The sequence below is a fragment of the Oxyura jamaicensis genome, chromosome 14, assembly GCF_011077185.1.
Source record: "Oxyura jamaicensis isolate SHBP4307 breed ruddy duck chromosome 14, BPBGC_Ojam_1.0, whole genome shotgun sequence".
NCBI lineage: Eukaryota > Metazoa > Chordata > Aves > Anseriformes > Anatidae > Oxyura > Oxyura jamaicensis.
In genome coordinates this window covers 9788514-9812746 of record NC_048906.1, presented here as the reverse complement: position 1 = coordinate 9812746, position 24233 = coordinate 9788514, and the positions used below count along the sequence as shown (strand labels likewise).

Here is a 24233-nt window from a genome sequence, read left to right as displayed (position 1 = left end):
GCTCAGTTTACAAAGGGGAACACTTGCTGCTTTCATTCCCTCTGACAAGGAAACCCTTTCAGGTCTGCGTGCTCATAGGTCAGTTTTCACAAGTATTTCTGCAAACAGTGAAGCAGCTCACCCTGCTGAACATTTACCAACTCAAATAAGGGATGAGGAGGACACAGAGTTACAGATTTTGTTTCTAAAGGAACTACACACACAGCAGTGTAATTTTCCATTATAATGACCTACGTATGACTGACCTCTTGAAAGGTTATAGCACAACCAGTAAAGTGACTTTTAGCTTAAATGTAAGTTTTTTTTGTTTTGTTTTGTTTTTTTAAATAGTGCAATTACCCAAAGAAAAAGTGAGATCCGACTCCAGTTCATTTAATTTTTTCAGAAGTTCTGTGTTAATTTTTTCTAATTCTTTTTCTTGTTTGTCATCATTCTTCCCATCACTGTGATAACTGTACCTTCAAACCAAGCCAGAAGAGAGTCAGTTCACTTTACAGTACATTTAAAAATAAAACAAAACACAGATCTGCACATCTAGCATGTTTCTACAAATTTCTATATTTTACAAACCACAAGCTTAAAGTGCCATTCTAATCAACCAGTTTAATGGCATTAGTAATCAGCTTTTTGGTTGCGCATGAGGTAAAGGCTGGCCAATGCAAAATTAACTGAACACAACAGATTTCTAGGTAAGAGAAATACTTCAACTGCTTTGATTGTACAGAATCCTACCCAGCAGACTGTGTCAGATGATCAGAATACACATTTAAGGGTTTTATTCAGTATATAAGTGAAACTCATCCTAGATAAAAATGTATGCTATGCTTAGTTAAATAAAGCAACATTGCCTATTACATTTCTGTTGAACAGATAAACACACTGCCTCCGATATTAGACCACTGCTCTAATTTTGCTTAAATAGCAATTCAGCTTTTCTAAATAATAAAAAAATTAAGTAGTTTTTTTTATTTAAAACAAAGCCACTCAAAAATGTCAAGTGAGGGCAAAGACAGAGACTCATCATCAAGCAACACATCCAAATTGCTAACAGAGAGACCCTGTATTCATTTGTGCTACTGCACTGTCTATCCAAACATAAAAAAAGAAAATATTGAACAATGTACCTTACAACACCTAATCCTGGCCAGCTGAGATCTTCAATATACAAGAGGCCTACTGTTCTTCTCACTTCTTGCTCAAACTCCTCTCTCAGTTGCAGTGTACTTGTCAATACTGGGATCTTCATCTTCAAGCAGTCTACCAACTGATCAACATCTTGTATTTCTGTCCCTAAAACTAAAGAGCTGATGTATTAGCATACAAAGAAAATGAATGGACATACACAGAGATATCTGAATTAAACAAGTAATCTGTAAAGAAACCACCTTGTAAGTTAACTGTAAATGTAATTCAAGATAGCATAAATGTATCTTGAACTATATACCAGCCTTTTTCTTCATTTGCAGTAAAAAAAAAAGGGTGAGTTTACAAACTGGTCAGGACAATACCCGTTTCCTTGATTGCATCAGTAGCTATCATCAGAACTCTCTTCCCATAGCCAAAAAGACAATGTAGACAATGTATTTGCTTCTATACTGTTAAAAAAAAAATAAATCAAAATCACAGCATCACCAAGTAATTTTATTCTGAAGTGTACCTTCCCATGTACACTAGGATCCTCTCACATCAGCATCACATGCTTTGCTAGCCTAAACCATTCAACCCACACAAGCTAAAAGGAGCCACCATTCATTGCCTGAGCCTCTGAAAGTTGCTCTATGCATCTGCTGGGTCTAAACAAAGTATGCATACGGTGCTAGCTTAAACATCAAATTTACAATGTTTTCCAAAATGCAGATTTTTTTTTTCCTCCTACATCAGTAGTTACAGAAAAACCTTGGGGTTTAGTAAATAATTCTTCTGGTTAATTAGTTGTAGTTTGAACATAAGCAGCATTTCAGTGTTGAAACACCTGTGTAGAAAGGTCAAGCATCTTCTCCTTGCATTAAGCATCTGAGAGAAGGAAAGAGGGGGATGACTTCTTCATATTTCTTTTATAACTCTCAGAAGCCAAGAACTTCTCCTGTTGCTAATGAATTTTAAAAAATAATCAATAAACATCTATCTCTGCAGATGTAACGAGGTAATGCCACATACAATAACTGAGCTACCTCTAATGCACCTGCTACCAAGGCACAAAGGAATGATAAAGTGAATATAGATTTATTGGGAAAAAAATCCTCACCATAGTAAAGACTTTCTTGAGTATATCTGCTTTTACACCATGAGACTGATGTACAATTTTATGGCAAATTCCAGTTTTTACAAGTGGTTGAGTAAAGTGAATGTTACCTGCAGAAGTCATTAATGGGCTGAAACGCACACACGTGCCCTCATCTTCCAGTTCTACCACATCAACCCCACTGGCAGGAACCAGCTGCGCCAACTGCTCTCCTAGCTGAAGAGACAAGGCCCAGTTAAAGAAATGCACAGAGCTTGGCCCTGCAGCCACCAGCTCAGGTCAGAATCCTCCCAAAGCTAAGGAGAACCACTTGCTCAGAACAGTTCCCTGTATTTCTCAAAATCACCTCTGGTAACAAAGTACTTTAGCTTGATAGTGATAAGACAAAAGTTGGACACACAGTTAAATCATGAAAATTCAGAATAAGCTGCAAGTATTTTAGGTCCGAAGTTTCTACAAAATTGTTGTTAAGTATGCCATGATTACCATGCAATTAATCCAAGAGTGATGTGCTCAGCTCTCTGTGAACACAAGTTTCCAGAATTCTGTTAAGAGCTGGAAAAGAAAGTCTTTCTTCTTGTGATTAAAAAACATCATCTGTGAAGTATCTAGCCAATCAAAAAGAGTTCTAAAAGTTTTTGCATATTCCTACAAGCCCAAGGGAAAAAAAAAAACAAACTACCAAAAGTTTAAGATGCAGTAACAATTACAAGCCAAATAATCAGGAGTGAGAAATCAACTGTGCTTCAAGTTCATCTTTGTAATCCCAAACACCCAGTAGGTTTTGCAAAGGATACCAGATCAGGAGTAATTACCAAGCTTGTCTACTAAAACTTCTATAGTTACCGAGGAGCCCCTGGAAGCACTCAACTCTCATTTCTTTTTCTCCTAAAGAGGAAAATATCCATTCTTACCCACTGATTGAAAGTGTCATAAATGTGTCCTTCATTGCTTATTATGGGGTGTGGAATAGTTGAAGCCTGTGCAGCATTTGGGGTTTGATCTGAATCCAAAGATACAAGAATCACAGAAAGAGTTTTATATTTACTTAATTAAACAAAAGGCAACCTAAAGTTCAGATAAAAGGTAAGTACATTTCTTAGGTCATGTGACATACCTACACTATGTCAAGCAGATTAACATGGAATTTGTTAAGGTATGTTGAACATAAAAAATACTAGGAGTCAAAGAGTTGAATGTACGAGCTTTAAAAACAATCCATAAAATATTTCTCACATTTCTGAGGTTCAAGTCCTCCCATAATAAAAACAGGGCTTTTGCAAAACAGAATCCTGTCACAGCAGGCTGCAATATTTACTTTGATGCATTTGGCTACATTTTTAAATTGAGATTGAATGATTACTTTTTACTACACACAAATAATAGTGAGGACTTAAAAGCCCACTGTATGCACAAAATATGCAGAAGTGGGCCAAAGATTTAACATCCTTAGAATTCAGGTGGGTGACTTCTCCCTAGTAAAGGTGTTCAGACAAACACATCAATGGATAAAGCTATCCATCAAGTCATTTCCCTGGACCACGATGAAGAGGTTTACTTCCTAAGTTTGCCACTAATCAGATTAAGAACCTTTCCCCATATCAAACAAAAAAAAAATCCACAGAGAATTAAAATCAACACTCCTAACAATACTACAAAGTTTTCTATCAGTCATTTGCCTCACCCAGCTGGACACAGTCCCCACATTCAGAATGTGCGCATTCAAGCAGCATAAACAAAATCCTCTGTTGTAATCAAAAGGGCAAAATTCCTCTTCTTGTGCGAGGACATCCAAGTAGGGATGTTCTGCCCTGAGCCATGTTTGGTGTGGCTACCATATTGTGTCAATAGACACCAAATCGTGTCAATAGACACGATTTACAGAGCTGGTCATCAAGTGCTCTGCTATTTCTAAAACTACTGCAACAGAAAACAGCAGTAAAACAGAGAAACATGGTTCTGGCACCTAGCCACTAAATGTTTGAAAGAAACAAAGTCTGAACACAAACAATGTAAGATTTTCCCTCAACAGTACACTCAAACGCAGTTTGCAGCTTATGGGGGATTATCATAATCTGCTCTCACGATCAAAATCATATGCAAATTTCCTCCAGTCAAGACAGGAGAAATGACTTGCTGTGCACATTTAGAACACTGCAGTCTATCTAAAAAAAGCTATCACGTGCATGAATTCTATCACTAAATGACGACCAGTGTTCACAACCTTTTCAAAGGCATGTTACACAAGAGAAGTGCACCACATATAATGTACCTAATAATAATTTACTTAAATCAAATTAATTTTAGAATTTGCAGGTGTATGTTGTTTGTTTTTTAAAGGAAGATACAGAGGGTTGGTTTGTTGTGGTTTGTTCATTTGTTTTTAAATAAGTCACATACCTCTATTTAAATACTTCTGGTAGAACTTGAAAACCACCACTGGTGAACTCAGTTCATCTTCAACCTTAACAAAAAATGAAATAATTTTATAAATATCTTTTCAGACTTTTTAAAGATTTAACACTATACAAAATTCTTTAGACTGCTGAGTAAAGCAGATCACTTTGTTTTGATGGCAGTAACAACGTTCACACTATCTCAGTATTAGATGTTAACTCTGTAGGAGTCTGAGTAAGCATATCTGAAAACAATGGAAAATTAATCATTATTCAGTTAAAGCAGAACTGTATTGATTTAAGGTATGCATAACTGAACTTTGAGCACCATAAAACAAGAAACCTAAGTACATTCACTAGTAAATAGATTGTACTGACAGAAGTCAATTTAGCTTTATGTATTTTCAGGCATTAATGATTAAAGAAAACATTCTTCAAAATCTGCCAAGAATCACTGGCAGCTGTCAAGAAAGTTCCAGAAGGGTAACAATAAGATAATTGATTCTGCCTTGGGGATAGGAGAAATGGACTGGGCAACCTCTGGAGGCAACCTCTTGGAATCCTAAAAACACAAGGTATATTTAGGTTGAAGGGATAAGTGCTACAGTAACTCCAACTCCCAAAGCTACTCTTGGAAAAACAATTTTTAAAAACCATCTTTCAGAATGACACTAAAAAAACCCGTTGAACAGGACATTTCACTGAAATCAAACGTTAAATGAATGTATCAGATGCAATTTCTGAAACGAATTCTGGAGTAAAACCCTCAGCTGGGATATTTTTTGCATAAAATTTCATAGCGTCCACAGCACCATCTCATGGGCAAGATGGAGGCAGAACGTATTTATGGACTTATGGAATCTGCTATCATAAATGTATTATCAGTTTCATAAATATATTACTGAACAAATGGACCTTTTAAACTTGAATTAAATCAAGCTCTGGAGACAGTTTCTGGATGTTATTGTCAGCTCCAATGAGTGCAAGAGTTCACAGCAATGGAACAAGTACAATATAGAGGCCATACACAACCAAGCCACACAATTTCACTGAACACCTGAACTTAACTAAAAAGGATACTAAACATATTTAAAAATAATTACTGTGTTTTAAACATTTCTAGATAATTTCACTTGAGTCAAAATTAGTCTTATCATTCAATAGGTAAAGACTAAGCTATACAACCAAAGTATTAAATGCAGATCGTACCGAAGTTTTAATGAAATCCAGGTTTTTCAAGTTTTCCAGCAACCTTTGACTCTAGAAGATCACAGCAGAAATTAAACAAAAACAGGACAAAAAGTTTTAGAAGCTGAAACTTATTCTGACAAACATTAAACAGTCACCACCATAATCTCTCTTTGTTAACAAACCCTTATGAGGTGTTGGAGATCCATTTAGTTCTTGTTTATAATGAAATACAAAACAAATTACTTTTCCATTACTAGTAAAACACTGTGTACAAAGTGTTTTTCATCAAGTCTTAAGTGTATTTGTTGACAAAGTTCCAGAGATAATACAACTCTGTTGACTAACTGAAGCACAGTGTGTAGCAGAACAGTTAGTTTTCCCAAAGCTACCATAGCAACCGGTTATGAAAGCTTTTTAAATTATTTTCATTAGAAAAGACATTCTTGTGTGGTTAAAGACTATTAATAGACTATTATAAAAGCTAAGATCACTCTTCAATGCCACAAAAATCTTAATGACTAATGTTATTTTGTAACTCTTTTAGTTTTTTCATACCAATAGTTTCTTCATTAACCTTTACATAAGCTTTCCACTTCCCTTTGCTCTTCTCTGAATTTTGAGAAAGTGCTATACTTATAATACGAATGTTTTGTATATAAACAAGGCATTTTCTAACGTACATGTTATATTGGACAGTAATTTTTACTGAAGGATCTTAATTCAAAAATAGTACTTTTGCTACTGTATACAAAGAAATGTGTTGAAATCCTTTTTGTCAAGCTTTATAATTTACTATTGCTTGAATCAGCATAATGCCAAGAAGAGTACAAAAACAAGTCTTTTAGCAGTTTTCAAGCAAAACTGTTAATATAGAAGTGATAGAAAAAAAAGATTATGTAATTTTACAGTTAGAAAGAACAAAAATTAAGTATTTCACATTAATAAAATATACAGTCTGAAAACATTGTTCCCCCTAATATTACTACTCTGCTTTAGTTATTTGTTCATCACACAGTATGAACTAATGCTATGTTGTCAACAACTACTGTATTTCTAGCTGATTCCTCTACAACACATCATGATCAAAAAGGTGTATTAACAGTTATTATAAAAACAATCCTAAGTGTAACAGCGTTCTGTGGCAGCCATCTGGGCATCACTTGTACTGTTGCTGCTAACTGAAATTCTCTGCTTGGAGACTCAGACTGCTAAATCTCATGAAGATTCTCAAGAACAGCCTCCAGCCCGTACTCAGAGAAGCAACGTAGCCATAATCAAGGCTACGTTGATCAACCAACCAACCAAGCGCTGCTTACTAGTTGTGAAGCATGCTTTATCCTTTCCACAATCCCATCATGGCCCAAGTACTGCAAGGAGAGCCACAGGGGCAGGGCACGAAGTTTCTCTACAGGCTGACTTGATGTTAGCCCAGCTGCTAAGGACTAAAGAGGAAAACAAACACACAAAAATCTTCTATTAACATTTTTCCATTACTTTATTTTTGCCAGATTACAGAATGCATAGCGGTTTAAATAGGGGGTCTTGTGCAAATTCTAATTTAGATGCTTATGATGCTTATTAAGCTAGTAAGTTTAATAATGATGCTTATTAGAGAGAAAGACACTATACCACAATCACAATTAAAGTTTCCATGTCTTGAGAATAATGACTGAAAAACTGAACGTACCAAAGAAGGATCCTCATGTCTGTAGAGTGTCACTGCAGGTACAGCTGGGAGACCCAGCCAGGAACCCAGAGTAAGAGTCATGCTGTCACATTTTGTAGCAGCCTGAAGTTTGTTACAATAAGCAGAACATAAACCATACGTACTTTGATTAGATTATGACCTTAAAGTCTAAAGCACATTATAAGATTTCTAGATATAGTAAAACATACCAGTACAGAAGAGGAGACATAACCCAAAGCCAAAGTTGCCAAATTCACTCTAGAAAAATAAATGATATTAGCACAAATTAAGTGTGTATTAAGAGAGAGCATTTAAATCTTCAGTTTAATATTGCATTGTTGATGTGCAAAGGGAGGTCATTTTTTTTTTTTTTTTTTTTTTTTTTTTTTTTTTTTTATGAACTATGCAGTAGATGTTGCTACATGGAATTCCAAGATGGTAAGCCCAAAACTAAAAATCCATTTCAATCTAAAAACGTGACCAACATTTAGGGAAATCATCCCCCTGAACTCCTACCCATAATTCAGCAACCATCTGGTATCAGAAATAAATAGCATGCAAATATAACACTATACTATGAAACATCAAAAGAAATAGTCTCTACTCCAGGTTCCAAAAAAATACAGGAGCACTGGAGTCTTCAATAACATTGTCTAAGTTCTTCCAATTTCTTTTCCTTTTGGTTTAATCTTCCTCCCAGTTACATTGCATTCTGCTCTTATGGCAGCCTTTTTGAGAACCTTCACTGAAGTTGTCACACTTCATCCTCCTTTCTCATTCTCAATAATCATTGTATAATTTCTTCCCTGAATTGTCCAATAAAGCCCTCTTTTCTTTGTATTCCAAGCTCTTCAAAGCATGGAAAGATAAGATTACATTCTGAGTAAAAGTAACCAGTATCCTATGCTGAAATCATCACTCCAATTATTCCTGTATATGTAAAACAATCTGTGTCTCATAGATGGAGAGAATTATAGCCACACAAATTGTTTAACATGGCAAAAATCAAGATTGCCCTACGATCCTCCATTAGCTGGTTAGCTGTAAAGCTATGTGCTGTTTATTATTCAGACTTCTTAATGTGTATGGTCTAGACAGAAAGAACTCTCAAGTTCCATACCCTTCTACGTGGAGCCACATATTATGCTGCTCACAAAGTTCCTTCAGCCGCCCGAGTTTATCTGTGTGCCCAGCACCTGGTGTACCTTTGTTGAAAAGGAAAAAAAAAGCCATCATAAAGGATACACATGCAAACCAGGACTCTTTGAAAGAGAACCTCTTATACTGTTGTCAAAAAAGTCATGAACAAGAGTTGGAAGGAGGATATATAAAAAGAGTCAACTACACAACATTCATACCTGGTTCATTGTGACATATGGACAATTGGTATTTTAGGTAAAATTAAAGATGCTTATTTTGCTTGCCAATGTATGTTAAAAATACTCAGAAAATTAGATGTCCTGGGCACTCAAGGGCTCAGCAGCCTCAGAAAAAGAGATGAAAAGGTTTTTAATATTTTCAAAGTATTACTTCAGCTAAAAGAATGTAAACCAAGATTAACATCTCAGATGTATATATTTAAGTCCAAAGCAGGTAAGCCACCTCCTTCATTCAAACTTAAATTTGTTAACGAACAGTTTTGTTCAATTAACTAATAGAAAAACACAATTTTTAGAGCTAAAACTGATGGTACATCCATCAAAAATTCTGAAGCATTAACATGAAACTGACTTTCAACAAGAGCTTTGTGTTCACTAAAAAAAGCTTTAGTTACATTAATGCACCAATTGACACAAGCAGAACTGTACCAGTACAATCCACCTTTGAATCAATTAAATAAAAACCCCTCTAGACAGACAATTGTCTGGTCATTAAGGTATGTTACAACATTTCTTGGCATGCAAACACTAAGCTGTTTAAGAAAAAATATATTTTTATTTTTATTTTTTATTTTTTATTTTTTTAATATATATATATATATATTCATGAAATAGTGTGCCTTTTTTATTATTTGTCCATAGCACTTACCAGCATTAGCCACAAGCAACAAAGGCAGTTTTCCAGACTCAACATCATCTTTAATCAATCTGTCCAACAAAGCAACATCCTGTTATCAATAAGAAAAAGATATGTATTTATAAATACATGTATCAAACAATAGAGATTTGTTTCTGTTGAACTGGAAAAGTGCATTAAGAGTTAAATGGAGCAGCGTATTAGAGTTCTGAAAGATGTTCTTTAATGTCTTTGTGGCTTGCAGTTTCTTCTTCTCAAAAAGGTAAAATAAGCCAAAGTTCAAAAAAAAACCCTTTGTGAAAAATACAATGCAAATACATAGTGGACTTTATAAACATATCTTCTACTACACATATTCTAGAAATCTTGGACTAAAAAGCACATTACTATATGCCATTAAAAGCATCCTGCAAATAACAAGACCAAGACACAAGCTGTTTACATTCCTGAAAATTTCAATCTGATTATTACAGCTATAATATGGCAGACTTAAAGGCTGAAAAAATAAGTACATTAAGCAAATGTCAATAATGTTGTTAGGAAAAAGTTTATTAACAACAACAACTAAAGAGTTCTTAAGGAAGACAAACTTACCATTTGATGTTGAGATCCAAACATGGTGTTACAAGGCACACGGCACATGCAAGACAGGGGTAACCCTAGCTGCAATAAAAATGATGGAATTTGAACAACTGAGACATGCTTCAGAATACTCACTTCAAGCGTTCACAGAAACACACATAAAAAGCGACACAAAAAGTAGTAAACATGTCAATAAAAAGCTGGCTACTACATTTTGAAGTAAGTTTCTTGCCAAAACTTATAATCAAATTATTAGCAGAGAAAAGAAAGCACAGGAGAAACTAAAAAAAATAAAAAAAATACATCAGGTTTGGTTAGTACATCAACTGCACGCAGCATTTCTACTGAGGTATCTATGCACTGTACAACAGCCTAGACTCAAGCCTTCCTTTCTTGGCCACCCTTTGAATGAAGATAGCCTGTAAGCAAATATGCTTTTTGCATGGACCCTATTCCACTGGAAGTTCACAGTCACTTTACTACAGAGTAGAGAGCAATCTGCCTACTTTGAGCATACTGCTTAATTCACATGACTATGTTCATGTTCTTCCTTTGCTATAGAGGTGAATTTCAGACAACTCTGTGTAATTAACATGGGGGTTGGATGAAGGTCTCTTACACATTTTTAATCTTTAACCTGGAAGATCACTAGGCAATTGAAATCTAGTTGATCATGCTCATCACTTTGAACAGAAAGTTCATCAGATTCAGAGAATTACAGTTACAGACCAGTTTGCGTTTATACTTTTATTTGACAGAAGTTGAATTAATGTCTGATTGTCCAGTTACTCAATTTGTGCTCTACAATATACACCATTTCTCAAAGTCTAAGCTAAAACAGCATCACTTAAATTCAGTGATCACCTGATTAAGACAAGTTAACTGTAGTGCCTTATCTTTTTTTTGTACTCAGAAGCAAAAGGCTCCAAAAATACCAATTGTTAGCAGCATTTTTTTATTATTTTTTTTTGTATCAAAAAGCTTCAATCAATAACTACATGCAACATTTTGCCTGCAAAATGCACCAACTTACTGCAATGAACTTTTACCACTTACTAACTAAGTCATTTTGGCCTGGACAAGTTCCTTCTACACTAACAATTTTATTTCTCTGCTGTCTACATTTTTAATCTTAGTTGTACTTCTACTCAGTTGTACCTCTCCAAAGACTTGAGAAAACTGAGAATTCCCAAGAATCTGACCCTTCATTTTAGTGTATGTTAAGTTTAAAAATATCACTGAACATTACGTATGCAACAAGAAAATCTGCATATGGTCTCAATCAGCTCATTTAGGTCTATCAACATTCATGCAAATAAATGCTTGGCAAAACAGGTTTTGAACATAATTAAGAAAAACTGTATTTCTTTAAAGCACTGCTTTTTGGGTTAATTTGTTTCCTATTCCAAACAAAACTTTCTGAAATGGAACCACGCTTCTCCCTGAATTGTATTCATTTCAAAAATACTAACATTTGTTGAAAGGAAGAGGTCAGAATCCAGTATGTTTGGGGCTTTTTCACCCTGACCAGTGGCTTATGAAAAGCGCAAAGCGGTCTAGAAACAATTGCCTGTCTTTTTTAACAAACAAACAAGGAGTTAGCATGTGGGTTGTTTCACTGAAAATATTCAGAAAATTTCTCTCCCTCCCACTGTAATGTTGCTGCAAAACACAGACCAAATATGTAACCTGAAACTACTTTTTCCCAGTCAAGTGTTTTTAATTTAAATATACAGTCTACTACAGCTACTGAGGTTACTCCCAGTATGGACTTCATTTCCTTTGCCTATGTTTTATAATTTTGGAAAGAGCAGTTAATAAAGCAATACCAACACACTACATAGTATTTCTGTATTTCTAACTTACAGGTATTGCATTGGCATAAAAGTATGGTTTCACCTAAGATTCTCTTCCCCTCTCCCCTGTAATGTGTTGCTGTACAGTCACATTGCTATTATTTTTACCACAAGGGTAAAAAAAAAAAAGTTCTCAAAGTCACCAGTTAAGCTCTTTCTAAAATCAGAACTGACCTTGTTTGAGGCCCAAGCTTCCTTGTTCAAAATACCCCTTTTCATGCTGTCTTTTACTAGGCATAGTAATCATATTAAGTATCAGAAACATAAATAATTTTATAAGGTACAACATTCTATCATGTGCATAGAAAGGCAAAGTAGAGAAGAGGTTGAGAAGAATCTGCTTGTGAGGAACACTGATTTGACAATGACAAGCAAATGTGTGGAAGGAATAGGAGAGCTGCAGAGAGAGACTGCCCAGCTTGCCTGACAATACATGTATTCAGTCAACACAGTAGCATTGAGAAAAAATTGGAAGAATTTTTAAAAGCGTAAGTTCCAGGCAGACATTTAGTTTTAGAGGAAATTTCTCACTACTTCCAACTGAATGTATTTTTTAAATGTAAATTTCAAATAGGCAATATGAAGCCAGCCAGGTTCTACTTGCAGCTGAAGCCCCAACTGATTCACTTTACCTGATTGCAAAGAGCTTGGCCCAAGCCTGTTCTAGCTGCAGAACTAATGTATATAACAGGCTGCTTAGTATATAGCACGTTGAATCCTTCCACTGTATAATCTTCATAGCGTGTGTGAATAACAAGTCGACAGATTTTTAGGAGACCTTCCCGATCATCTTCATGATAATAAGCTGATCCATTTTCATACCTGTAAGAAAATCTGATTAAGTATGACCAAAAAAAAAACAAACCCCAAACCAACAGCTAGTTTAGTGACTAAAATGAGCTCCTTCACTGGTTGGTGTTATAAGAGGACAAAGAAAGAGCAAAAAAAACTATCAAAACAGGAAAAATTCTGCAGAAGAAAGCTCTGTTGAAAGAGGCTGAGATGAATAATGAGAGAAGCCTAGTATATATATTTATTTAAACTCAGAGACAAAGTAAGAAAGAAAAAAACATCTGAGGTCCTAGAAAAAGTCCTTTACAGAGTTCAAAGCCTTGCTTAGTTAGAGCTGGGGTGGGGGATAAACACATTAATGGGTTCATCTGAGTTTATTATATGTAAATTCAAGACTACTAATTTTAAAGAGAATGCAACATGACATCTTTTAGGTTATGTTAGTAAAAATTGGTAAAAGATACATGAAATAGGGTAAATGGGCAGAAATGGGCAAACTTTTTTATGAAGTCACAAATAAATATTTCATAATAGCCAAAAGTTACTGATGCCATTTGTAATTTACAAAGTTTGAGAGTAATACCACAATTTATTCAGTACACTGCAAAGCAATTTTCCAGATGTTTTAGATGGGTTACATAAATAAAATATTTTTCTTCCCTGGGAATATTTTAATGATTTTATAGCTATTTTGCCTTCAATCTGATTTATTAAGAACATTTCTTTGGCTTACGAGTGTGGGAGGGTGTTCCTGCTCCTCCCTTTTTTTTTTTTTTGAAACCCTTCTAAGCATTGAACTCAAATCAGTACATTAAAACTTACAGTCAAGAAATAGTAGCAAAATAAACAAAGGATAGATAAGGTGAACGTGTTCTGCATTGAGCGCAATCCATTAACTGTCTTAACTACAGAAAACAGCAACAGCAGAAACAGCGGATACCTCAATTTATAAAGCAACTTGCATGCTAGATATTTCTTTTAGCGTTTTTTGTGCAACAAGTAAATCAGCAGTCTTGTGACATTTAAGAACAGTATTTATCCACAAGTTTATGTAAAGGCACTGAAACAGATTGTCACAGACTATCTGATGCACAAATCCTGCTCAGTATTCCAGGGTTGAATTCCAAAACAACTCACACGTAAACATTAACTTCACCTTTATGCAACATTTCTGCAACCTAATGTGGGCACAGGAAAATCCCTCTAGTGTTGCTCATAGCCACAGAAAAGTCAAGAGGTATGAAGCAGTTTACAGCGTGGTAATTGTTAAATGCTGTTGCCTATGACTCATAAAACTCTGGGGAACACATTCCAAAAGATACTCATCATTAATTACAAAACCACATCTCTCTACATATACATAAACGTTCCGCAAAATACCTGGATTACCTGCAATTTCTCAAATTTCATCATCACACAAAGTTTCAACATATTTAAGTTAGACAGACAGACATTATCATTGAATTTATAAAATAATCCTGATGAAGGTAAGCCTAACAATGTAAGAAAAATCTTTTACGATTTATAATTCAAACACTTAAATTTCTGTTAACTTTATATATTTAGTTATATTAACCATTTAATCTTGTACTACACACACAAAAAAACAACACTTCTCAGTAGCACTGGCAACATTTTCTGAAAGACACAGTATCATCAGAGTGATAAAATGTTTTTTTGTTGTTTCAGGAAGGGAAAAGGAATTTCTAATCAATGAATCCCTCCCTACCTAGAAAAGTGAGTTAGACCCAGGAATAGCAAAGGACAAATTAACTGAATACTACTTTCAAAAATATGAAGCACCTCAAACCACAGCAACACAACATATACCTCAAAAAACAAAAACTCAGTTAAATGATCAACCAGCAATATCTTGGAACTGCACTTAACTTATATGGTTCTTAACTCCACCATATAGCCATTATAAGAAGATTTTTATGGTAATCATATTACTAACAAGTTCTGCCATTCGATGTCTTTAAAAAAAAGAAAAAAAAAATATGTGTGTTAAAGATCTTTCAAAGAATACTTGTGATTTCATGATACCAATTTCTTTTGTTATTATCACACGTACTTTTAAACAATTATTACTGCCCAGTTGTACTCAAGTTATTCACAGCGACTCACCTGAAAAGCCTGCAGAGCCAGAGGGTAGTGTCAGAAAGGATCCTTGTTGTAAGTTTTCTCAGTCTTTCCCTGTCCAGCACTGATATATAAGCAGCCAAACTATGCCCCAGTAGAGCCATATGACCCTGTTCACCAACATTTTGAAGTCTGCAAGCCAGAACAAAGAAACTGCCAACTAAATACAAGTCACAAATATTTCAGTAAATTTAGGTTTGCATGTTTTTGCTACAGCAGAATTTGTTGACATGCAATTTTAAATATTTCTCAGAGTATACCAGTCACCCTCTTGCTGTTGTATGTTACCATATTAAAATGCCAGTGTCGACATTGCACTTCACCAGGCCTAGCTGCTTACAGTAACTTCAGCTTCTTTTTAGCCGTTCAACGTAAATCCTAGTGATAACTGAAGGTTTAATGTAATCAGCAAGCATGAGTTGGAACTAGGCACCTTATCTGCATTTTGACTTTAATTTGCATTAAACATATACCTTCCCCTCTTCGTGCTGAGAAAATTCAGGAGACCGTTATTATAGCATAGCTTTCATTAGTTGATTTTTTTTCCCTGTTTGTTTTTCTTCTCCATCTCCAAACTGGTTTTCAATTATTACTTATCACTAAACTTCAACAGATAAGTTAGTATTATTTCAGTTTTGCAGGAAAATAGAAACTTCCTTTAACCTTTACGGGGCGAGGTAGTAAATATTTTTGTTGGTATTCAAAGACGTACGACTTTCAGACTTGAACCAACTTTCAGAAAGTAAAAAAAACAAAACAAGCTGTCATATCAGAGAGAATTCCCTTGTACAACTCCATTTAGTAACAGCCCTAACTCAATGAAAGCTTGATAATTTTAAGAAAGCCAAGCCTAATGCATTATTCTGGTTCACTATATAATGTAATTAAGTAGCCTTTTAAAAGTCACGTGGTTGCATCATATCTTTACACATTTAAGCATTTTAAAGTCTAAGTTCTGTAATATCACAGAGTAGAACAAAATCAGGTATCTTCCACATCCAACAACTCATATTGACTTTACCGGTAGGCCTGTGAAGACTCCTCTTCCTCCTCACCATGCATTAGGTTCTGAACTAATTGAAGTATGCTCACCATGTCCTGGCCACTGGGGTACCAATGAGGGGAAACAAAAAACACATTAAAGAAAAAAAATAAGCACCACTGTCTAGCAAAGAGGCCCCATTTAGGACACAATGACATTTGGAAATCCTTTTCATTCTTAGAAAAAGCTAATTCAGTGCCTCCACTCCAAAACAAGGTTAATTTATGTACATAAATGACTTAAATAGATTTTGCAATGCTTTCTGAAGAAAAAAATTCATCTTCCAGAGCAGAGGTTACAACAAATTTTAAGTCTTAGTTTTCAGATGCAATGATTTTATCTGCCATATGCACAAAAGCTCCATACAATTTTTTAGACAGCTGTGTTAAACTGGATTTTTAAGTTTTTATTTGTATTTAATTAATTAATTAATTTTTAAAATAAAGGTTTTCTGACTTGTCAGTCTCAGTTATGAATTTATTGTCTTGGTATTTTAATGAATTTTGATTCTATAGCACAGGTATATCTGTACTTATTATAAAGTCTTAATGACAACAATATGTACCAATGCACCAATTGTTTCCAATAGTTCAAAATTTAAATCACCTAGGACTAGGTTTTTTTGTTTTTTTTTTTTCCCCTGCATGAATATGGAAAGTCATAAAAGTTGTTACGATGCCAGACCTGGTAAATGCTCCTGTTTGCCTTAACACGGAAGTGTTGTGTTACATGTATTTTACATATTCTAAAAAATATAGAGCATTATCCAAGAACTGTTGTTGCCCACCTGCCTTGTAGTGGTCCAGGAATATCCTTCCGTGCATACTTCTTTTCATTTTCCTCCTCCGCTTTTCTATGTTAAAGACACAAGAACAAATTATGTATTTAGTTTGTATTTTATAGCATCAATGTAGCTGTCTTGCAAAAATACATGCTGATATGTTTGCAACTTATTTCACTGAAAAGTTTGATAAATCAGATGAGACCAAAACAAAAGTGTAGCCAAGACTGAATCAGAGTTTCTAAAATGTTTAATGTTTTAACAGAAAATGTTAACCTTAAAGAAGAGTCTCGTATACACACATACTAAAAGCTACTTGCACAGCAACAGGAAAAGATCTAACCAACCCTGAAAAAAATGGACTTGCTGGACTTGCTCTGAATATTACAGAGCATGCATAAAAACATGTGTGGATATTTAAAAAAATCCTATTATTTGAGAAACAGCAGTTCGTTTAGGTACAAGCTTCAGAAGGACAGTATGACCTTCAACTACTAGGAAAATGAGTTCTATCCCGCTTAATGACAATGGCATTAATAATCATACCCTGAGCACAACATGTATTGTTTTATGGTTGTTATTCTGTGTACATACCTTTGATTGTCTTCTAGCATCTTCATTGCTTCATTCAAATTCTTTCCCATTTCTGCTAGAGTAGGGTCAACCATCTGTCAGGAAAATAAAAGATAACATCTATGAAGACCAGAACATCATTTATCTTACTACTGTCCCCACAACACACTCAGTACAAATTCATGCATCAGACATGCATGTGTACTCATTTAAAAATAATATGCTGCACAACCTGAATCCAAAATAGACAAAAATGAAAACATATTATTAACCTAAAATAACTAACCCAAAAACAGAACCCAGTTATGATGTGGATTTGATTATTGATAGATCCAAGATTCTCATTAAAAAAAAAAAAACCTCTAGCCCTTCTGCCATAATAGTAACAGGAAAAGGCCATGAAAAACAAAACAAACAAACCACGATCAGGGGATAAACCCAACACTATTATTTCTTACAAGAAAGTTACCTTCTAGAAAAAGAAGCTGTTTGGGAAGCTGAAAACTGACTAGTGTGACCAAGGCAGGTTTTATGACCAAGGCAGGTTTTAGGTTATTGAGCTGCAGCCTCTAGCTGCACAGAACAGGTTAAAAATAATGAATTCACTCCTGAGACCAGGTAGCAACAGATCCTTGTTAAAGAGCCTGTTGGGGTGGAAGAACTTTTTTAAAAAATAAAAAAGTTTAACCTATTTCCCATGAACCAGGTAACAAATTCAAAGACAAGCATTATTTTCTAAAGAACTGCTTTGACTTTGAAGAAGTCTCTTATAGAAGTTGAACCCAAGAAGCCTGGCTACACTGACACAAGAGATCTGACCAGGAATATTTATTTGTTTAAGGATCAGAGGGCATCTAGAAGCTTCCAGAGGATGTGAAAGGTATCATCTCAGGGCGTGGTTTACCTACAGTGGTTGATACCAAACAATATTTGAGTATTAAATGTAGCCCATTATGAAGGTAGAAGGTAAAACCACTGATACAACTTATCAGATCTGACAGCAAAATAGTCTAAAATACTCGGGCGACCCTTTCATCAGTCTCTCTTCTCTCTTCCTCTGCTCCCAAATGCACCGTAAGCATGTCTGCAAATTCAGTAACAACCGTTTTTCAAGAGATTCATCCTCATTCCAAAGCATCCAGTAGTTAACCACTTTGACTGCTGCTTCACTGTTTTTGTCGCCTTTTTTTTTTCTTCGTATGTGTGTGGAATTGGTGGTTGTTGCTTTTAAAAAAAAATCTTAACCAAGTTTAATATTTAAGCTTACCCTACACATAGTGCAGGGCCATAATTCCTTGTCTGCACAGTGTTTGAGCAGCAGTATTCCTCTTGCCCTGCACATGCTTTCCATTACCACTGATGGAAAAGTGTGTAACTGTGTCACATGCATGGTGCAACACAGGCCAATGTTTGCTCACGCAGAGGCAGACAAAAGCAAATCTAACTGCAGAAGGAAGTGGGATTAATTTACATGTGGATATTACACTACTTTCATCCGGAGGACTGATCAAGGAGGAAAAAAAATGAGATTTACCATATGTTCAAAGACTATTTTTACCAAAATATTTAGAGAACTAACTCATATCATAGCAAGTGGTAGGTGGCTAGAAGAATCAGTAGCCAGGCATGGTCACGCTGGCTCAGACCAAGGCTGACAACTCTCTGCAGTCTGTCCTTTTAGGAGTGGCCAGTAACTACTGCTTCGGGGCAGAATAAAGAACGGTGTATTCCATTAAGTTCTCCCACAGTAACCCCCAGCAGCTAACAATAGATGTTTGTTTGCTTTTTACACTTCTGGCTTCTATAACATCCAGTTGAGGTGAGGCCCATGACTTCTTTACATGCTGTGTGACAGCAGCACAAATATGCAAAGTTTGTGACCTCATCGCAGATATAAAAAATACCTATGCTGCAAGTATTTGGCACTCAGAACGCAACATACATAGCTAGACAAAAATCCTAAATATGATCGTTGGCAGTATTTCCATACATTTTCAGAGTTACCAGAGTAGCATCACATCAAATAAACTCTAGAAAAAGGTCTTAGTTAGAGACTCCCTGGAGCATAACTGATTTTTAAGGGAGTAATAGACATAATTTACTGACATGACTAGTCACATACTTTGCTACAAGTTGCCATAAAACACCAGCAATGCTAAGGCAGTTATTTGCTTGAACTTTGCTTAGAGTTACATGCCAATATTCAAACAGATCTGTTGGAGATGCTGACACAAGATGTAGAGTCATTACACAAAAGCTTCTGTGCTGCTTTTGCTTGTTATTAACACAATTAATTCACCTGCTGGAATGACAGCAGATGTTAAAGCCTGCATATGCTTACCCTGTGACTCACTGAGTCTGTGGCAATTACCCATGCATGAAACCCTTGTTTCAATAAGCTAGAAGAACAAAGACATAAAATACAGTTTTATGTCGTGAGACAAAGTCACAAGAAGTTACGCCAAGAAACGTAAAATGCTATGACATCCATCAAGTCCTCTAGTTCTGATGTGGATTTAATCGGAAGATGAACCCCTTCTGAATTTTTCCAACTGCTAAGTGGATGCACAGCAATTCATTTTCTCCTTTGAACTACAGGATGCAAAATAATCCTTTTGTTGCTGCACAGATGTAAAAGGCATCCTGCCTGCACCAGGCTTTTCATAAGGACTTTTTCAACACAGTAAGGTCTACAAACACAATTGTAAAACCAGTAGCCGTAACACCTGGAGAACAACATAAGATGAACTTATTTATGTTTAAGGGAAGTGCACCAAAAGCCTGTCTTTCTCATGAAGGTAAGAGAAACTTGCATGACAGAAACGTGACTGGCCTGGGGCAACCTGAGGTGGCCCTGCTGCACAAACTGCCCGTCCCTTCCCAACAAACTGTGGAACAATAATTTCAAGATCCTATAAAAGCAAACCAAAAAAACAAACATGAGACACACAACCTTGACGGTGTTAACCTGAATTTGAGTATCCATCTATGCAACCTGAAATTCTACACTTGGCTTGCATGGTCACCACTGCCAGGCCATCAAACTCATTCAGAGCCTTCCTCCTTAAGCACCTGAAAGAGCCTTTTGTCTTCCTACCTGAGAATCTTCACATAGCAATACTGCAGACTGTTTCAACTCTCAGAAGCATTTTGAAATGTTTGTTGTGCAATTCACTTCCATGTGAATGTATTTTCAGAAGCCTGAATGTCTTTAATTGCACTGCTTGTCCATCTTCAATGCACTGCACTTAGAAACTCACATTTCATTTCAGTGCTTTAGTTTTATGTAGGATTTCTAGTTATTTACTGGCCTGACAAAAAGAGTAAACTTCAGGGGCAATTCTTTGCTTGCTTGTTTATGAGTGGGTAGACCAGCAAAGCCGATTTCTTCTTCCTTGCTTCTTGATTACGTCTATTAAAAATTTACCTTCAAAACAAGCTGCTTGTCCAGTCATTTAGTGCCTACAGTCCCCATACGAGTATATTTACAACCCATCTTAGAAGGAGAAGTAAAACCTTGACGGGACAAACAAAGCAAATACAACATTAAAGCAGGGATCAGAGGACATCTAGAAGCTCTACCTGAGCTCACTTCCTTTCACCAACAGGCTTCATCCTCGAGTTCCTCCAGACCAATCTGTTTGACCTCCTGCAGGGTTTGCATCCTTCACATGCACTATCCTAATAAACTTGTTTTCAGCTCTGCAGTTCATTCTGCCAAGTACTAGGATAACTTGTGGGAAAGCTGTGGGCACTTCTGTCCTCCATCCAGCACAACAGAATGTTCATGCCTCTAAATTCTTCTCTATCTTGTGAGCTCACTTGCCTTAAACACATTTTAATTATTTTTACCCTTTTTTCCCCCTTTTTAAGCCTGAGATGATTCATTAGGTTGCTTAGGCCTACAATTCCTGCAGAACTGAGGGACAGGGAAGTGGTGTGGTTGCTTCCTTTTAGATTGCGTCCAGCAGTAAACCAGTGAAGCAGGGGTCTAGGTGCCCTGCAGCACAAGCCAGCTCTCAGTTAGCTCTGACACTTGTCAGCCTCCCCGTACCTGCAGTAGCTTCCATCTCTAATATTAGCAAGTGGATCCAGGCTCACTACCAACATTGAACATAGATTTTCTTTTCAGTATGCTTTTCCTTTGCTGAAAAGGCACTTAGGGAAAAATGCAAACAATGAAACAACTCCAAAAACCGGGACATTACTTGCAGATGCAGAAGCTGAAACTGCTCATATTAGCCTCAGTTTCTGCCCTCAGCCTTTCTCTGGGATCACTGGATGACTGACCACAGTTAGGTGATCCTTTAACCAGGTGGTTTCCAAGACATGCCCCATCTTTTCAGGCTCCAAGGAGGCACCAACTACTGCTTCGTCCCCTGAGCTGCACTAATTAAATTCAGTAAGGTTAACGTTGTGAGAGGCACAATTTATGTTTACTTTTGCATTTGGTAACTCATCTATTATTCTTTAAGCACTTTGAACTGTAAAATACAGGCAGCATGTCACACCTCGGGGTCACCTGGCAACAGGGGAATGATAAAGGATCATCTCCGGTTGTGATAAGACCGAACACCAATTACAAATTCGGAAGTGTGAATGCTGCTTCATATCAGCTTTTTACAACCTTTACTTTGCACTTCTGCTGGCTGTACTCCTAATGCCAGAAAGGGAGGATTTCTAACAGCCTGAAGAAACTATTCTGTGTGCAAAGAGACTCACAGGCGTAGCACAGTACTTCACCAGAAGTATGCCTTATTTCCCCCCTACGTTATTATATTTGCCTAGAAAAAAGTTCTACCAGCCAAGAAAAAAAATATTCTCAACAATAAATTAATCTCAAACAATGATCAGTATTCTTCAAGCCAAAATAATACTGTGTTTATTCTGCAGGCTAAGAAATGCCTTAGATGACAAATAAAAAAGCATCACTTTCCTGACTGTTAGCCTTGAAAGCAAAAGGCTAATATTACTACAAGGCTTCTGCTTACAGGCATTTGCTGTTTTAAACTTTATCACTTCCTTGTCATACACCAGGACTGGCATCCTGAAGTTACCAGGATGTTGTGGTAATTAATGCAGGAACAAAAGAAAAAGAAGTCACAGGCTAAGAGAGAAGCCCAAACATTTTATTCATGTTTAGGGAAAACAGTGCTGCAGAAACAGCAAGGATATGCGAAGAAGTAATTTGCCCTATTTTACCAGCGACAGTTACCTAACTTGAAACTTAAAATGTTAAAATCGTTCAAGAGTGGTCACATATCACAATATAAACGGAGCAAAAAATCATAGATCTGCTGCCCAAACTTCTTGAGTTGAACACAGGCTTCCAGAAGAAATTACACCTGAAATTCACACCCAATTTTCTGAGAAAAAAAAAAAAGGAAAAAAAAAGAAAAGGCATCCTAATTATAGCACTGAAGGCACACAGTGTTCATAAATTAAAAAAAGCCACGTCTGATAAAACAAAGATCACTTGCAAAACTAAGCCATGAGATTGTTGGTATGCACAACCGCATGTCAGATTCTACAAGTTCTCCTCGCAAGCCTATCATGCAATGTTTTCAACTCTCAAGAAGTTTCTCACACACTTCTATCATTTCATCTGCATGCAACTAGTGAGTGAGTCATTCACTGCCACCCTATAGTTAGGTAATTCCAACAAAAGGCCTTCTTCATTATGAAAAATACAAAGTTTTGACAAACTTTAATACAAATTAGAAAGCACTTATCGCTGATATCCCAATAAGCTGTACGTATAAACACATAAAAAAGAAACATGGTACAAATAAAAGACACTCAGATGCATTATGATACTGCTTAATAAGCACAAGGTAAGAGGACGCACATTCTCGGAGGATAAAAATATCCCAGCTTGGATGAATTTCCATTTGATTCATGAAGAACACTTCTTTTATATCACACACAAGACCAAATAAAGTGCAGATTTTACTGATTCACAGCGATCTTAGCTAATGGCTACTTCAAGAGAGCCCTAACCACTAAGTGCATGGAATACACTAATTGGGTTATGACATGACACGGAGTGCTACAGCTTTTATCATCCAAGGCAAAAAGAGCCATGATAAAAAAAAAAAGAGAGAGAGAGAGAGAGAAAGTAAAACAAATGGTAACTCTTTACACATATCTATTTGTGCATACTGAAAATGAGTTTTCATAGGGCTCTCGCCATGACAGACTACTACTGACATCAAGAATTCAAATAACCACAACACAGACTTCTACTCCATTACAAAATTTCAGCATTAATTCTTGCAGGGTGCTTTCCTTGCTTGTGATGACCTAGTTGCACACAGTTTATAAGCAGTCTGTCAGCACTATAGGGCAGTAAGTTGCCCTGTATCAGCGCGCCTTCTTTAAAGTCTGCTGGACTCAAGCACAGTAAAGACCACATTACAAACTAGCAGTCAGTTAGGTTTTACTTATTAAAACTTTTCAGAAGAATGAGCAGTCACCATGACTTCTGTTAGTGCTAGTAAAGAACTGAAGCATTTAAAACCAATCAAATACTCCTCAACATTGCATTCTTCATTTGGATTCTGATACAGCTAACTGTTTTGCTGTCAACTTACTAACCACGTAAGAAAGAGTCCTTATGAATTTCCTTCTCATTCATTTTACTGCAGCACATCCCATTCACACTTGTCTAGCCGATTCCAAAGACTACAAAAAACCAAACATGCTGAGTACAGGAAATGATGCAAAGTGGAAGGAAGCAGTAACATCTCTACGTGCACAGAGTGTACGCTGCTGCAAATGCATACTGTCCTGAAAGGCATACAACAACGGAGATAAGCCATATACAAATAATGGTGATAAGCCAGATAGGAACAATGGTGCTAAGCCATACACAAGTAGCCAGCCCCTCCTTGCTTTCAGGACAGGTCTCCCAAAAAAACACAGGTGCAATGA

The 24233-nt window shown here is 36.2% G+C and overlaps 1 protein-coding gene across 3 annotated transcripts in view; it reads right to left on the bottom strand.

The window, feature by feature from the left end:
- Positions 1-24233, bottom strand: part of PDXDC1 (pyridoxal dependent decarboxylase domain containing 1) — a 31414-nt gene that overhangs the window by 6347 nt on the left and 834 nt on the right. For 2 of the 3 annotated variants that reach the window (XM_035339910.1, XM_035339909.1), the window contains exons 2-18: positions 17322-17395; positions 16734-16799; positions 15926-16009; positions 14890-15036; positions 12603-12792; positions 10127-10195; positions 9545-9623; positions 8637-8721; positions 7726-7774; positions 7517-7618; positions 7146-7271; positions 5848-5898; positions 4643-4706; positions 3157-3245; positions 2353-2458; positions 1125-1296; positions 340-458 (exon numbers count right to left, since the gene is read on the bottom strand). In XM_035339910.1, the coding sequence (XP_035195801.1) occupies positions 340-458; positions 1125-1296; positions 2353-2458; positions 3157-3245; positions 4643-4706; positions 5848-5898; positions 7146-7271; positions 7517-7618; positions 7726-7774; positions 8637-8721; positions 9545-9623; positions 10127-10195; positions 12603-12792; positions 14890-15036; positions 15926-16009; positions 16734-16799; positions 17322-17395 (1672 nt within the window). Of the gene's footprint in view, positions 1-339; positions 459-1124; positions 1297-2352; positions 2459-3156; positions 3246-4642; positions 4707-5847; positions 5899-7145; positions 7272-7516; positions 7619-7725; positions 7775-8636; positions 8722-9544; positions 9624-10126; positions 10196-12602; positions 12793-14889; positions 15037-15925; positions 16010-16733; positions 16800-17321; positions 17396-23897; positions 23971-24233 lie in introns of those variants that run through there. The other variant, XM_035339908.1, reaches the window with a different exon arrangement.